Below are 17,571 nucleotides of genomic sequence, written 5' to 3'. Positions count from 1 at the left end.
TCAGTAACTCAGTTCAGCTCAGTCTGCCAAGAAAACAGATACGATCAACTGCAGTGATGCAAATGGCTACGGTAATAGGGTATTTTTGAAAAACGTAACATTTTGAAATATATAGAGCCAGCCCAGGAAAGCCCTTTCCAGCTCAGAAAAGGGGAAAAAGGTTACCATGAGAGTCATGAGTTTTGCCCAGTGCCTTTAGCCACAAGTATCTGATTCAACTGGAGTCAATTTAGATTTCATATTATCCATATAACTATTCTGTAGTCTTTGAATTACCATGGTATGATAAAAGTGAATCAATATTAAAATATATTGGGGGCAGCACGGTGGCGCAGTGGTTAGCACTGCTGCCTCACAACGCTGAGGACCCAGGTTTTATCCCGGCCCTGGGTCACTGTCCGTGTGGAGTTTGCACATTCTCCCTGTGTTTGCGTGGGTCTCATCCCCACAACCCAAAGATGTGCCAGGTAGGTGAATTGGCCATGTTAAATTGCCCCTTATTTGGAAAAAAAAAGAATTGGGCACTGTAAATTTATTTTTAAAAACATTAAAATATATTAACAGTGACTGGTCAATGATTAATTTGAAATGCACATGTGAATTCAGCTCAGTTGATTCATAGGGTAGGATTTTCCGAGCAAGCCGCCGACAATCAGGTGGCCCACCATTGCCCAAGATCCCACCATTATCAATGGGGTTTCCAGTTGAATGCACCCTTTGCCGCTGGAAAACCCGTGGCCGTGGTGCACCGTTGGGGGGAATGGAAGGACTTGCTGGCGAGAACGACCTGAAAGTTCCAGCCATAGTATTGATTGAAGGATAAAGATTGACCAGGACAATGGGAGAATTACCCTCGGTTTTCTTGAACTGTTGATAACATGGCACCTTTCATGTCCACCTCAACCTGCATGGAGGTTAACTTCTCATCAGAAGACAGTAGTGCTCCCTCGAGCAACATTGGCATAGAATATAATATTTACTTAATTCTTGTAGCGAAATTGACAATTCATCTAAAGTTGATGATAACACTCTGTTTATCGCCATCTGGGTTGGAGCATCCAACATGAACCTTACTTATTCAGCGGGAACAGCCACATATTCCAATTCTTGATGGACTTTCTTACAGCAAGTACTGCAGGATGCTTGAATCAACAGACAGAATTTAATGCCCCCCCCCCCGTAGCAAATTTTGTGGTGGGGTGTGGGGACATTTAATCAAGTGGGAGTGCGCCAGGTGTGGATCCCATCACCTCCATTAAATACTGCCCTACATGTGTAATGCAAAAGTGTCATAAAATTGAATTGTTTAAAGTCATCAAAAGTTGCTTTCATAATTCAGTCGTCACCTACTCTCCCACACCAAAAATGCTGAGGCCTATTATCGTGTATTTCTAGCTAAATGATGTCATTTAGCAGAGACCATGAACCCTGCAATTCCAGTTTGCATGCTTTGCATGTGGAAACACACACTGAACAATGCAACAGGTTAAAACAAAAGTTACCTGCTTCTTCCTTACTTGATTGGCCTAAATCATAGAATCCCTACAGTGCAGAAAGAGGTCATTTGGCCCATCGAGTCTGCACCGACACTCTGAAAGAGTACCCTACTTAGACCTACTCCCTGCCCTATCCCAGTAACCCCACCTAACCTGCACATTTTTGGACTGTAGGAGAAAACCGGGGCACCAGGAAGAAACCCACGCAGACACGGGAGAACCTGCGAACTGCACCTATGGCCAGAATTGAAGCCAGGTCCCAGGTTCTATGATTCAGCAGTGCTAACCACTGTGTCACCATGCTGCACACAAGGGTTGCAATTTCCTCTCCAGCTAAAAGCAGCTAACCCAAACTCTGGCATCAGGCAAGCAATACATTCATAGAGACTCCCGCTGTTTGCTGCAGTGAATAGTGTCCACCCCCCGATTATAGGTTCCTCATATTCCTATTAACTCTCCTGGCTTGAGTGTTTCCTGAACCATGGCGCCACTGTCAGTTTTCTCATCCACCCTGCAGTCACCACTTTCATCCATACAGGCATCAAGAGCTATGAACCTGTCAGACAATTGCAAAGATGGTGTCATGGGAGAGTCCCTGTAAGTAATGTTTTTGTCTTATCACATGGCTTCAGTGAAGTCAATGTGTGGGTGGAGCTGGGCTGTGCCTCTGACCTTTTACTTTCCTTTTTGAGTTGGGATCTGGCTGTGGCTCTGAGTTTTACTTTCACTTTGAGTTTGAACTGGTTTTGTACTGCACAGGTTGAAAAGAAGTGTCTCTGTATTTTCATTTTAAAAGGTGTTTCCAGACTGCTTGATAACTTAAAAGAAATAATTGTTTTCTGGAAGGAATTCAGACCTGCTGTTTTAGAAAGGAAACAACAGTATCAATACCAAGTCTTAAATCGAGGAATATGTAGGTTTTAAATGCTCGGGTGAGGTGTCAAGGGCAGTTTTCTGGGGTGAGGTGATCTCGTTCAAGGCTAGGCTGGACAAAGAAGAGAGGTTGGAGCGTCAGAGGGTAATAGATGAGATGCTGGAGGTATGCAGAAGATGGTGACCAAACAAAGTTGGAAAAGAGAAAGAAACTTCAGGCGACCTTTGACCGACTATCTACCAGGAAGGCGATATGCCAATTGAAACGAGCAAGGGCAATTTACGAGCATGGAGTATGTTGGCGGGTCAGTGCCGGAGGGAGGCTGCGGCAAGGGAAATTGTCCAGGTGCTGCGGGACAGGGCAGGGAAGTTGGTGGTGGCTCCAGATCAGATTAACAAGGTCTTTAAGGAATTCTATGGGAGGTTGTACAGGTCAGAGCCACGTGGGGGAGGCCGGGTGATGCAGGAATTTCTAGATGGGCTGGAGTACCAGAGGTTAGGGGAGGGGACAGGGCTACATTATAAGGGGGCGATAGTGGAGCAGGAGATAAAAGATGCGATTGGGAGGATGCAGTCGGGGAAGGTGGCAGGGCCGGATAGATTTCCCGTGGAATATTATAAAAAATTCAAAGATAAGCTGGTACTGCTGATGATGGGGATGTTGAGGAGGCGATAGGGAAGGGGATGTTACCACAAACTTTGGGGCAGGCATCCATTTCCCTGTTGCTTAAAACAGATAAGGATCCGACGGAGTGTGGTCGTTTAGGTCCAAATCACTTTTAAACATGGCCGCAATGATATTGGCAAAGATACTGGCAGGTAAGGGAGAGGAGTGCCTCCCGAAGGTGATAGATGGAGATCAGACAGGATCTGTGAGAGGGAGGCAACTACTTTCGAACATTAGGAGGGTATTGAACGTGGTTATGGCACCGGCGGAGGGGAAGGAAACAGAGGTGGTTGTGGCATTGGACACCGAGAAAGCATTTGACTTGGTAGAATGGGGGTACTTGATGGCAGTTCTGGAGCAGTTTGGGATTGGACCAAGATTTGTGGTCTAGGTAAAGCTACTGTATAAGGAGCAGAGGATGGGTGTCCGCACAAGTAACTTAAGCTCGGAACACTTTTCTCTTCACTGTGGGACTAGGCAGGGATGCCCGATGTCCCCCCTGCTATTTGCACTCGCGATTGAGCCATTGGCCATCATGTTAAGAAGTTCGGGGGTATGGAAAGGGATAGTGCGGTGGGGAGTGATAGAGCATAGGGTGTCCTTATATGCCGATGATTTGTTATTATATGTGTCGGAATCGAGTGTGTCAATAGGGGGAATACTGGAGCTGCTTCAGTTATTTGGGTCTTTCTCGGGATAAAAATTAAATCGAGACAAGAGTGAATATTTTGTGGTGTCTCTGCCGGGGGTGGGGCAGAGAGGGGGGGCTCCGTAAATGCAACATTTCTAGTTTGGTGGGGAGGGTGCAAAGCTGATCTGGTAAGGTGGGATGGTCTCCCTCGGTCACTGGTGGGTCGAGTACAGGTAGTTAAAATGAACGTGTTGCCGCGATTTCGGTTTATTTTTCAATGCCTGCCGATTTTCCTGACGAAGGCATGTTTTAGAGAGATTGAAGGAATGATTACCTCATTCATATGGGGAGGGAAGGTGGCCAGAATTAGAAAGGTGCTGCTACAGAGGAGAAGGCAGGCAGGGGATTTGGATCTTCCAAACCTGATGTATTGTTACTTGGCGGCGAATGTGGAGAAGGTACAGAGCGGTCAAAGGGGTTGACTCCCAGTGGGTCAGAATGGAAGAGAGTTTTGTAGGGGGTCGGGATTGAAGGAGTTAGCAACAGCGCCGCTCCCGACAGCCCCGGGGAAATATTCAGGGAGTCCGGTAGTATTAGCTTTGTTGAGAATTTGGAGGCAGTTTCGCCAGCACTTCGGGTTGGGGGCAGGGTCAAGGGAAATGCCAATTTGGGGGAACCATAGATTTGAGCCAGGCAAGTGGGATGGAAATTTTCGGAGATGGGGAGGAGAAAGGAATTAGGACACTAAAAGATCGGTTTGCAGGATTGAAGGAGCTGGGAGCGAAGTATTGGCTGGAGCAGGGGGAAATATTTAGAGGCATGCAGGTTTGAGACTTTTCCAGAAAGTAGATAGAGCTTCCCGGTATATCCGGCCTCCACATTGCTGGAGGAGGTGCTGACGACAGGGACTGGAGAAGGGGGTAGCATCGACGGATTATTTGAAAAGAGGAGAAGGCACTGCTGGAAGGTATCAAGGCAAAGTAGGAGGAAGAGTTGGGAGAGGGTATGGAGGAGTGGTTCTGGTGTGAGGTGCTCCGGAGAGTGAATGCCTCCACCTAGTGTGCGAGGTTGGGGGTGATACAGCTGAAGATGGTATATGGAGCACACCTCACAAGGGCAAGGAAGAGCCGGCTCTTTGACGCGGTAGAAGGTGTGTGTGACTAGGGCCCCGCAAACCATGTTCATATGTTTTGGTCCTGTCCAAAGCTGGAGGATTACTGGAAGAAGGCTTTTCGGGTAATCTCTAAAGTGGTTCATTTGAAACTGGACCTGGGTCCTCGGGTGGCAATATTCGGGTGTCAGACCAGCCGGGGTTGGGAACGTGTGCGGAGGCAGATGTTGTAGGCTTCGCCTCGTTGATGCCTGAAGGCGGATCGTGTTGGGGTGGAGATCAACCTCTCCATCCTGTGCCCTGCGTGGCGGACACGTGGGGGAACCTGCTAGAATTCTTGACTCTGAACTGAGGGGAAGGATGGAAGGGTTCTACAATTCATGGGTGTTATTCATTATGCACTTTTGAGAATTGGATTACATCGAACATTAGGGGTAGGGTTGGGAGAGTTAGAGGGAGGGGGACTGTATGTGTTAATGGTGACGATGGGTGATTCCCGATTCCTTTTTGTTATTTGTTTATGTTAACCTGCGGGCTAATGTTTGGGTGTTTGGTGGGAGGATGGGATTGTTGTTATTGATATGGGGATTGACATTGCGTTCCTTACTGATTATTGTTTATTGTTGGGTGTAGATTTGGGAGAAAATGTGAAAAAGGAGGAGAATAAAAATATTGAAAATAAAATACCAAGTTTTGAAGTGCTTTGAGAGGTTGATCATGAGATACATCAATTCCATACTCCCAGAATGCCTTGATGCACTTAAATTTGCATACCGCCACAACCGGTCCTTCTCCCGAGCCATACACTTATCCCTGGAGCATCTCGACAACAAAGACTCCTACGTCAGACGCCTATTCAGACGCAGCCCTGCCTTCAACATCATTATACTCCTTATATGCATACGACTGGCGTGGCATAATTTGGCTCTAACGTCATCTACGTGTTTGATGATGACACGACCGTAGTTGGTCGGATCTTGATTAATGATGAGTCAGAGTACAGGAGGGAGCCAGAGAATCTAGTTGTGTGTTGTAACGACAACAATCTCTCCCTCAACGTCAGCAAAACTAAAGAGCTGGTCATTGACTTCAGGAAACAAAGTATCGTACACACCCGTCTGCCTCAATGGTGCCGAGGTGGATAGCTTCAAATTCCTAGATGTGCACACCACCAACAATCTGTCCTGGTCCACGCATATTGACGCTACGACAAGAAAGCACAATGTCGCCTATACTTCCTCAGGAAACTAAGGAAATTCAGCATGTCAACATAGACTCTTAACACTATTTACAGATGCACCATAGAAAGCATCCTATCTACCATCCTATGGCAACTGCTCAGCCCAAGACTGTAAGAAACTACAGAGAGTAGTGAGCACAGCCCAGTCCATCACACGAACCTGCCTGCCATCCATTGGCTCGGTCTACAGCTCATGCTGCCTTGGGAAAGTGGACAGCATAATCAAAGACCCCACCCACCTGGGTTATTCTCCCTTCTAACTTCTTCCATCGGGTAGAAGATACAAAAGTCTGAGAACACGCACTAATACGTTCAAATACAGCTGTTACCAGACTCCTGAATGACCCTTTCATGGACTAAACTGATCTCTTCACACATCCCCTCTAATGAATGGCATTACACTCCGTATGCTGACCCAATGCCTGTGCCTATGAATTACATTTTGTATTTATGCATGTCCTCGGTTTTATTCATGTATGGAACGAATTGTCTGGACTGTACGCAGAACAATATTTTACACTCTACCTCAATAAATCAAATTCAATTCAATACAACTAATAAACCCTTACAATTCATAGAATTTACAGTGCAGAAGGAGGCCATTCGGCCCATCGAGTCTGCACCGGCTCTTGGAAAGAGCATCCTACCCAAGGTCAACACCTCCACCCTATCCCCACAACCCAGCAACCCCACCCAACATTAAGGGCAATTTTGGACACTAAGGGCAATTTATCATGGCCAATCCACCTAACCTGCACATCTTTGGACTGTGGGAGGAAACCGGAGCACCCGGAGGAAACCCACGCACACGGGGAGGATGTGCAGACTCCGCACAGACAGTCACCCAAGCCGGCAATCGAACCTGGGACCCTGGAGCTGTGAAGCAATTGTGCTATCCACAATGCTACCGTGCTGCCCCTAACACAATTACTAACACATTACGGAGCGGTAGTGGCACAGTGGTTAGCACTGCTGCCTAACGGCGCCGAAGACCCGGGTTCAATGCTGGCACCGGGTCACTGTCTTGTCTGGAGTTTGCACATTCTCCCAGTGTCTTACTCCCATAACCCAAAGATGTGCAGGATAGATGGATTGGCTATGCTAAATTTCCCTTTATTTGAAAATCAAAAAAAATTACTAACACATTACATGAGCAAGAAGGCTAAATGGGCAAAATATTCACCAACCGCCAATCACACCTGTTTTTCTGTGAAGTCATACTTGGAATTCTCTCAGAATTCAGGCGTTCGACTCTGGAGCCATCGACTGGATTGAACAGCTCTCATTGCCTCTGGGTCCTCTTTTCTCCCAGCTCTTCTGGTTACTGCCTCCAGGTCACCTGTTCCTCCCTCCCTGCCCCACATATACAAAGCACTAACTCAAACATGAGTTTTAAATGTAAACTTCATCATTATTCTTACTGCAACCAGTTTCATAATGCCACAATGAAAGCTCTCTCCCTCCCCACCCCCCTCCCCTGATTGTTTTCATCTACTTTCAACTTTGTTTAAAGAAAAATTAAAAATGCTAACCTCTTCAATCTCTTTAGTTTTCTCAGCAATTGCTTTGGTGCGAAGATCTGTCTGGCTTAAGTCTATAAGGTCAACAGCACTCCGTGTATTGATCTCTAGATCATCCAATTTATCGGAAAATAGCGTTTGAATAACATCCTACAACCAGAAAAAAACAAGATCACCAAAAGAGAAATGGCACATGATGCTCTTTCATTGCACAAAATTATTTATTAGCACACCAATTTTGGCCCATCATTTCTGGTTCACAAGCTTCAAACTACACAAATTCAGAAACAACAGGGTGTCATCTATCAGTTTATCCAATAAATGGCAGCTTTGAAGACAATGTTACCATGGGTGGCACGGTGGCACAGTGGTGAGCACTGCAGGGATTCTATAATTCTATGCATTACACAGTGAAGTAACAATACCCAACTACTTTGTGAGCTTTTAGAAGATACATATATGGAACTACACAGCAGCATCTCATCAATTGTGAGGGAGATCTGGAACCTGATGAATTCAATCCTATCAAGAGTCCTTTTTCTTGAAGGATGAGGCTTTGTAAAGTAACTGGTTTTATGGTTTGTGCAGTTTTGAAGCAAGAAATAGAAGCAAAGATCAGAAAATAAAATCTACATACAACACAATGGAATGATTTTAAACATCCAAACAACAACCACTTGAATTTCTCTAGTGCGTTAAACGTATAAAAGTATCCTGCACTATGGGAGAAACAAAGAGCAATTAAGAAATGATCAAAAGATCGGATTTAAGAAGATTTTTTTTAAAGGTAGAGAGAAACATCATTTGGAACATTGTGTCAGAATAGTGAGGCAAAGGGAAGGTAGTATGCAAATTCAGAGGACCAAAGGATAGGGAAACACAGATATGATTTGTGGGGGGAGGATGGGGGGGGAAAAAGAGACTGATAAGGTAGAGTGCACCAGGCCATGGAGGAATGTGAACATGAAGGAGGCAGTTGAGGATAAAGAAGCCAGTGGGAATGGGGCTAATAGGTAACTGGAACGTGATAAGAACATAAGAACTAGGAGCAGGAGTAGGCCATCTGGCCCCTCGAGCATGCTCCACCATTCAAAGAGATCATGGCTGATCTTTTGTGGACTCAGCTCCACTTTCCGGTCCGAACACCATAACCCTTAATCCCTTTATTCTTCAAAAAACTATCTTTATCTTAAAAACATTTAATGAAGGAGCCTCTACTGCTTCACTGGGCAAGGAATTCCATAGATTCACAACCCTTTGGGTGAAGAAGTTCCTCCTAAACTCAGTCCTAAATCTACTTCCCCTTATTTTGAAGCTATGCCCCTTAGTTCTGCTTTCACCCGCCAGTGGAAACAACCTGCCCGCATCTATCCTATCTATTCCCTTCATAATTTTATATGTTTCTATAAGATCCCCCCTCATCCTTCTAAATTCCAATGAGTACAGTCCCAGTCTACTCAACCTCTCCTCGTAATCCAATCCCTTCAGCTCTAGGATTAACCTAGTGAATCTCCTCTGCTCCAGTGCCAGTACGTCCTTTCTCAAGTAAGGGAACTAAAACTGAACACAATACTCCAGGTGTGGCCTCACTAACACCTTATACAATTGCAGCAGAACCTCCCTAGTCTTAAACTCCATCCCTCTAGCAATGAAGGACAAAATTCCATTTGCCTTCTTAATCACCTGTTGCACCTGTAAACCAACTTCTTGCGACTCATGCACTAGCACGCCCAGATTTCTCTGCACAGCAGCATGTTTTAATATTTTATCATTTAAATAATAATCCCTTTTGCTGTTATTCCTACCAAAATGGATAACCTCACATTTGTCAACATTGTATTCCAACTGCCAGACCCTAGCCCATTCACTTAGCCTATCCAAATCCCTCTGCAGACTTCCAGTATCCTCTGCACTTTTTGCTGTACCACTCATCTTAGTGTCGTCTGCAAACTTGGACACATTGCCCTTGGTCCCCCAACTCCAAATCATCTATGTAAATTGTGAACAAATGTGGGCCCAACACTGATCCCTGAGGGACACCACTAGCTACTGATTGCCAACCAGAGAAACACCCATTAATCCCCACTCTTTGCTTTCTATTAATTAACCAATCCTCTACCCATGCTACTACTTTCCCCTTAATGCCATGCATCTTTATCTTATGCAGCAACCTTTTGTGTGGCACTTTGTCAAAGGCTTTCTGGAAATCCAGATATACCACATTAATTGGCTCCCCGTTATCTACCTCACTGGTAATGTCCTCAAAACATTCCACTAAATTAGTTAGGCACGACCTGCCCTTTATGAACCCATGCTGCATCTGCCCAATGGGACAATTTCCATCCAGATGCCTCGCTATTTCTTCCTTGATGATAGATTCCAGCATCTTCCCGACTACCGAAGTTAAGCTCACTGGCCTATAATTACCCGCTTTCTGCCTACCTCCTTTTTAAACAGTGGTGTCACGTTTGCTAATTTCCAATCCCCTGGGACCACCCCAGAGTCTAGTGAATTTTGGTAAATTATCACTAGTGCATTTGCAATTTCCCTAGCCATCTCTTTTAGCACTCTGGGATGTATTCCATCAGGGCCAGGAGATATGGGCAGTTTACACATGTTGAATTATTTGGAGGGAATCATAGAATTTACAGTGCAGGAGGCTATTCGGCCCACTGAGTTTGCACCGGCTCTTGGAAAGAGCACCCCATTTAAGCTCACACCTCCACCCTATTCACATGAACCAGTAACCCCACCTAACCTAAGGGCAATTGATCATGGCCAATCCACCTAACCTGAACATCTTTGGACTGTCGGACGAAATCGGAGCACCCGGAGGAAACCCACGCAGACACGGGGAGAAGGTGCAGACTCCGCACAGGCAGTGACCCAAGCTGGGAATCGAACCTGGGACCCTGGAGCTGTGAAGCAACTGTGCTAACCACTGTGCTACCATGCCCCCCCCCCCTAGAATAGAATAGTCGGCTTGAAAAATTGAGTCCAGATGTGAAAAAAGCAAGCAATCTCAGTGGTGCATAAGATGTGAGGCTTGAAAATCAGCTCTGAATTAAATTGGTTTACATTGTCTGATTTGTCAATGCAAGTGTTTGGAGAGGGCAATAGAACCAGTTGCAACAGGGCGAAGGTTATGGTGGGACCAAAGATAATGGAATCTGTCTTTCCAGTGTTGAATTGGAGTTTTAAAAAAACTTTGTCTCAGTCAAGCAGTCTGATGGCATAGCAGTGGTTACAATAATAATGGAAGTAGTTGAGAGGAAGAGCTGATTGTTGTCAATGTATATATATTGTTGACCAGCTTGTCAATGAATACATATGATGAAAAGATAATGGAAGGAGTGATTTTTCTTTGTTTAAATGAATAATCTGGAGTAACAAGCTTTGTCTAAGGAGAGGGAGGCGTGGTAGAACAATATGCTCAAACTAGATGTGGCTAGAAGGACCATTTGTGCATCAAGCGTATGTTGCTTAAGGAGCAAAGGTCAAATTGTACTGGAGAACCAGGAATAATGGGTGCAGATGCATCAAAATTGGCATAAGTGTTGTGAGACAAAGGATTGTCAAAGTCACCTTACTGATGAAGGTCTTGGCGGTGAAGTCATGTAAGGTCAACTGCGGATGCAGGTAGAAATATTTATGTGAGGAAATAGAATGAGAAATAACAGGAGAATAGCCGAATTGAAGGAGAGAGGACTGAAGGTAGGGAGTTTAGACATAGGTTGAAGTCATTAAGGATGAGAAGACACTCATTCCAGAGACAAAGGATGCTTCGGATTTGGGAGGGTGGTACTCGATAATTTTAAGAGAGAGACAGAAATAACAGAAGATACCCATTCATTCAGAAGACGGGAACAAAAAAATTAGGAAAAGGTTCAAGTGAGACGTGGCAACAGCTAGGGCACAAGCTGACTCAAAATTTCAATAATGCTGTATGCCCACACAAAGAACTGGAGTGTGATGTGTGGAAAAAGAGACAGTAAGACTTCGCCACCGGCCATCACAATATTTTTGGCCCATTAGACCATACGATGTAGGAGCAGAATCAGACCATTCGGCCCATTGGGTCTGCTCTGCCACTCAATCATGGCTGATATGTTTCTCATCCCCATTCTCCTGCCTTCTCCTCATAATCCCCAATCCCTTTATTAATCAAGAACCTATCAATCTCTGTCTTAAAGACATTGAGTAACTTGGCCTCCACATCCTTCTGCAGCAATGAGCACCATCCTCTGGCAGAAATTTCTCCGCATCTCAGTTTTAAAGGATCGTTCCTTCTGAGGCTGTGCCCTAGAGTTCTAGTTTCTCCTACAAGTGGAAACATCCTCTCCACGTCCACTCTATCTCGGCCTCTAAGTATTCTGTAAATTTCAATAAGATCCCCCCTCATCCTTTTAAACTCCTCAACTGCTCCTCATATAACAATTCCTTCATTCCAGGGATCATTCTTGTGAACCTCCTCTGACCCTCTCCAAGGCCTACACATCCTTCCTTAGCTAGGGGACCAAAACTGCTCACAATATTCCAAATGGGGTCTGACTAGAGCCTTATACAGCCTCAGCAGTACGTCCCTGCTCTTGTATTCTAGCCCTCTATACATGAATGCTAGGCTCTCGTTTATAATGTTCCCGAGAGCAGCGAACAACTTGTCACATGATCCACCACCCTGGAAATATGCCTATGCTTTGCGAAAGGTAACGTCTGCCTCTGCTTTCACTCTGTTGAGGAGCATTGCGCTGAAGACCTTGATAAATAATGACAGCAATGTTGTTCCCCTCCAGTTGTTTCCGTTGCTGAAGTTCCCTTTCTTTAGCAGCTTGATGAGTACTCCTCGCCTCCAATCATCTGGGATGTCCTCTGGAGTCCAGACCTTGTTGAACTGGTCTGTGAGCTCTCTTGTGATGGTGTTCCTGCCAAGTTTAATAGCTCTGTTGGCATTTCCTTGATCTCAGGTGCCTTAATGTTCTTCAGGCTTTTGATGGCTCTTTGGACCTCTGCCTTTAGGGACCCGTGCACTTATACTTCAAGATCTCTCATTTCAACTATCCATCTTAACATATTCCCATTTATTATGTACTCCCTATAACTGCTTGACCTCCCCAAATCCATACCCCTTTGTTAAAATCCATCTGCCACTTTACCGTCCACTCCACCAACTCATCTATATCGTTTTTGAGATTGTTCCTTGGTCTGTCCACCGCATCTCGTTGATGTTCCAAAATATCAAGTCAATAGGTTCTCATTTCTTGCAGGAGCTGAGCCATCGTCCCACATTTGAAGAATGTTCGGACGTTCCAGCTGCTGATTCTGGTGATGGGTTTTGGTATTAAAGATTTGGCTGGTCAAGGATCAGCTTCCTTTGGCTTTCATCCAATCCAGTCATGCATTCACCCTCAGATGTTGTCCTTTCTTTGCCAGTATGGCTAATTCTTTCTATTTCTGTGGCGACGATGGGATTTTACAGCCTTGGGTGGTGGTGGTGCTCAACTAAGTTTTTAAAAAACTTGTCTGGAAACATATAAAATGTTATATAGCTAACCCAGAGCAACATAAAATCTGAACAAATTTTGTAGCAGATACTGTTAACTGGCATACTTACAACGGTATCACATTCAGACATTTCCAGTTCTGGAATCTGTTGCTGTTCAGAACACCAATCATTTCCACCTTCTTTGTTCAGGTTATCAGACGTTCTACTGGATTTTTCAAAGCTCTAGTGAAATAAAGAAACATTTTACTTCTAAATCTCTAACTTCAGTTATATTTCATTTCTCCCCCCTCCCCACTTTCAAATGAACCTTAAAATCATTGGTGGTGGAGTGGTTCACACTGCTGCCTCACGGTGCCGAGGACCCAGGTTCGGTCCTGGCCTCGGATAACTGTCCGTCTGGAGTTTTCACATTCTTCTCTTATCTGCATGGGTCTCACCCCACAATCCATAGATATGCAGGGTAGGTGGATTGTTCACACTAAATTGCCCCTTAATTGGAAAAAAAGAATTGGGCACTTAAAAAAAACCTTATATCATGCTTGGTAAGGCAGATGTTGGGCCATTTCATGAATGCCGAGAATTGTAAATGTTTTTTTCTACAGAGGCAAATAAAAACATCAATTCCGCCCTATCCCTGTAGCCCATCTAATTTTTGGACACTTGGGGGTAATTTATCATGGCAGTCCACATCTTTGAACTGTGGGAGGAAACCAGAGAACCCGCAGGAACCCACACAGACACGGGGACAACGTACAAATTCCACACAGACAGTCAACCAAGGTCGCAGTCGAACCCCAGTCCCTGGCACTGTGTGGCAGCAGTACTAACCAGTGTGCGAGAGACAGAGTCTGTTTGTATGGCTCACTCCAAATCTCTTAATGCTCACTCATTTATACTCACTCACCATGTGAATTGGTGTGATTGTGTAGGGGTGAGGGTCATGGAAATTCTGTCAGTAAGCCCGAAACACATACGCACATCCTACACTCACTTATTCTCACTCCCACATTAATTCACTCTCTCTCCCACACACCTTCCCTCCCAGACCCCTGGGCAGCGAGTCTTTGTATCCTCACCCAGCCTCCTACCTACACCAATACATCCAGCCTTTTCCAGCCCAGCAGCTGCGAATCACTCACTTCCCAACCCAGCCTAGCACCGACAGGGTCTCTCCCTCACCCAACCAGCCTGGCAACTTCTCTTTTCCATTGTCCCCTACACCCCACCTTCTGTAGAGCTCTGCTGCCACCAGCTATTGCTGGTACTCCAATCACAGACTGCTTCTCTTCCACATTTGCTGAGTCTATCTGTGATTGGTAGAGCAGTTTCTTTCAGAATCTTCCAATGCACTTACTGGTATTTTGAAAACTACCTCTGGGAGCCATAATGGGGCTTTGCAAGTCACAACTGGCATGCGTTAGGCAAGCTGGACTTAAATAGATACCATTCATGGTTTTTGGTAAGGATTTCTATTATTCAGTCTCGATTCAAAATCGATAATTGGTCTATCCTAATGGCAGATTCCATAACACATAATCCCAGCCAAGCACATATCAAAGCTCCAAACTAGGACTTGGCTCCTCATTCGGCAACTCGACCCTCCACTATCTGACCCATAGACCACAATCGATAAGAATAAACAGACCGATGTCCCAGGTTCGACTCTGGGTCACTGACCATGTGGAGTTTTCACATTCTCCCAGTGTTTGCGTGGGTTTCGCCCCCACAAGCCAAAGATGAGCAGGGTAGGTTGATTAGCCACGCTAAATTGCCACTTAATTGGAAAAAATGAATTGGGTACTCTAAATTTATTTTAAAAATAAATAGCAACACCTTCTCCACGATGGTCCTCAATACCGGGGCCTTGCAAGGTTGTGTACTTAGCCCCCGACTATACTCCCCATACACACACGACTGCGTGGCAAAATTTGGCTCCAACTCCATCTACAAGTTTGCTGATGCCACAAATAACAAGAACAAAGAAAAGTACAGCACAGGAACAGGCCCTTCAGCCCGCCAAGCCTGTGCTGACCATGCTGCCCATCTAAACTAAAATCTTCTACAGTTCCTGGGTCCGTATCCCTCCATTCCCATCCTATTCATGTATTTGTCAAGATGCCCCTTAAATGTTACTATCGTCCCTGCTTCCAACAGCGAGTTCCAGGCACCCACTACCCTCTGTCCTCGTACATCTCCTCTAAACCTTGCCCCTCGCACCTTAAACCTATGCTGTTGCTAACTTTTGCCTTAGTTTAATTGCTCTGTTTTATCACCTTTGCTCGAGTCGCCAGGTATCTTTATGATACCGCCACGTGGTTCAAGTCAGAGTAATGATCAATAATCCAATACACCGCTTAGTAAGATTTAAATCAAAGCACATTTATTATACACAGTAATCACTACTCATGTACAAGTTCTACGTTTAAGCTACTTCTACAGCTAACAGGCCAATACTTAACTTGGAACTTGGCCCACCAGGTCAGGGAAACAAATGGCCTTTCATTCGGGTTCTGAGCCTGCGGGATTTGAAGTTGGTACAGATTGGTAGCTAGGAGCACCAATCTCGTAGTGAGCGTTGAAGTAAGACATACTGGATATCAGCGATGGCTGAACCGGTCACTGTCAAGGGTTGGCTCACGTTGCTGGGTGACCCGGTCAAAAAGAACGATTTGAACTTGGGCTTGATTCTTATAGTCCCCAGGGGCTTCCCGCCTTTCGGGGCGGACCCTATACCTGGTTCCAAGTGATTGGACTTTGTCCCAATCACTTGGTTCGATTTTCTCCAATGCTGGAGCGGTTCCCTGATCGATGGGCGGTCCTGAGGTGGTCGTTCACCTCCCTTTGTGTAGCCTTCCGCCAAAGAGTCTGGTTTTGCTTTATGTGTCTAAATGTTGCTCATTGTTCCCGGGGATTGCTCATTAATATGCAGATGGCTGGTGTTTTGTTATGTTGATGGTTGCTGGTATCGATCTTGTCTGGCCTTTCCAGAGGTAAATACACAGTCAACCTGCAGCTGCTCATTTGTGTCCTGTTGACTGACTTTCCCATCAGCCTTTGCCGTTCGCCATTTTAAATCGGGAGTTAGCCATTTTAAATCGGGAGTTCGCCATTTTAACTGGCTACAATGCCCCCTAGTAATTGACCCCCCCTACCCTGGGAAAAAGCCTCTAACTATCCACTCTGTCTATGTCCATCATAATTTTGCCGACCTCTATCAGGTCGCCCCTCAACCTCTGTCGTTCCAGTGAGAACAAACCAAATTTATTCAACCGCTCCTCATAGCTAATGCCCTCCATACCAGGCAACATCCTGGTAAATCTCTTCTGCACCCGCTCTAAAACCTCCACATCCTTCTGGTAGTGTGGCGACCAGAATTGAACACTATACTCCAAGTGTGGCCTAACTAAGGTTCTATACAGCTGCAACATGACTTACCAATTCTTATACTCAATGCCCTGGCCAATGAAGGCAAGCATCCTGTATGCCTTCTTGACTACCTTCTCCACCTGTGTTGCCCCTTTCAGTGATCTGTGGACCTGTACACCTAGATCTCTCTGACTTTCAATACTCACGAGGGTTCTACCATTCACATATATTCCCTACCTGCATTAGACCTTCCAAAATATATTACCTCACATTTGTCCGGATTAAACTCCATCTGCCATCTCTCTGCCCAAGTCTCCAAACCATCTAAATCCTGCTATATCCTCTGACAGTCCTCATCGCTATCCGCAATTCCACCAAACTTTGTGTCGTCTTCAAACTTACTAATCAGACCAATTACATTTTCCTCCAAATCATTTATATATACTACGAACAACAAAGGTCCCAGCACTGATCCCTGCGGAACACCACTAGTCACAGCCCTCCAATTAGAAAAGCATCCTTCCATTGCTACTCTCTGCCTTCTATGACCTAGCCAAATCTGTATTCATCTTGCCAGCTCACCCCTGATCCTGTGTGACTTCACCTTTTGTGCCAGTCTACCATGAGGGACCTTGTCAAAGGCCTTACTGAAGCCCATATAGACAACATCCACTGCCCTACCTGCATCAATCATCTTTGTGACCTCTTCGAAAAACTCTATCAAGTTAGCGAGACACGACCTCCCCTTCACAAATCCATGCTGCCTCTCGCTAATACCCCTCCACACCCTCAGGGAGACCCAGAATTCGCAGGTTCTTCCTCCTCGACCTTTTCTTCAGGTCCTCGAACTTCTCCTGCCATTTGTTATGCACCTCATGCGCTTCCACTTTGACAGCCAGGCCCAGGATCTCATCCTCATTATCAGAGGCCTTTTGCTGCACCTCCTTTATCGCCGTCCCCTGCATCTTCTGGGTCTCCACCAGCCTTTCAATTGACGCCTTCATAGGGGCCAACATCTCCGCCTTCAATTCCGCAAAGCAGCTTCTCAAAATCTCCTGCTGCTCCAGAGACCACTGAGCCCACGCAGCCTGGTCCCCGCCCGGCGCCATCTTGCTTTATGGCGCCCATTCTCCTCTCTTCCCTAGTGCCACTTTTTTGACCGCT

At 45.5% G+C, this 17,571-nt stretch overlaps 1 protein-coding gene across 3 annotated transcripts in view; it reads right to left on the bottom strand.

Annotated features, from left to right (window-relative positions):
* Positions 1 to 17,571, bottom strand: part of pphln1 (periphilin 1) — a 221,779-nt gene that overhangs the window by 68,215 nt on the left and 135,993 nt on the right. For all 3 annotated transcript variants that reach the window (XM_072484379.1, XM_072484381.1, XM_072484380.1), the window contains 2 exons: positions 13,150 to 13,263; positions 7,551 to 7,688 (listed from right to left, as the gene is read on the bottom strand). In XM_072484379.1, coding sequence (XP_072340480.1) covers positions 7,551 to 7,688; positions 13,150 to 13,263 — 252 coding nt within the window. The remainder of the gene's footprint in view (positions 1 to 7,550; positions 7,689 to 13,149; positions 13,264 to 17,571) is intronic.

This window comes from Scyliorhinus torazame, chromosome 19 (genome assembly GCF_047496885.1).
Source record: "Scyliorhinus torazame isolate Kashiwa2021f chromosome 19, sScyTor2.1, whole genome shotgun sequence".
Lineage (NCBI taxonomy): Eukaryota > Metazoa > Chordata > Chondrichthyes > Carcharhiniformes > Scyliorhinidae > Scyliorhinus > Scyliorhinus torazame.
This window is presented reverse-complemented; position numbering and strand designations above follow the sequence as displayed.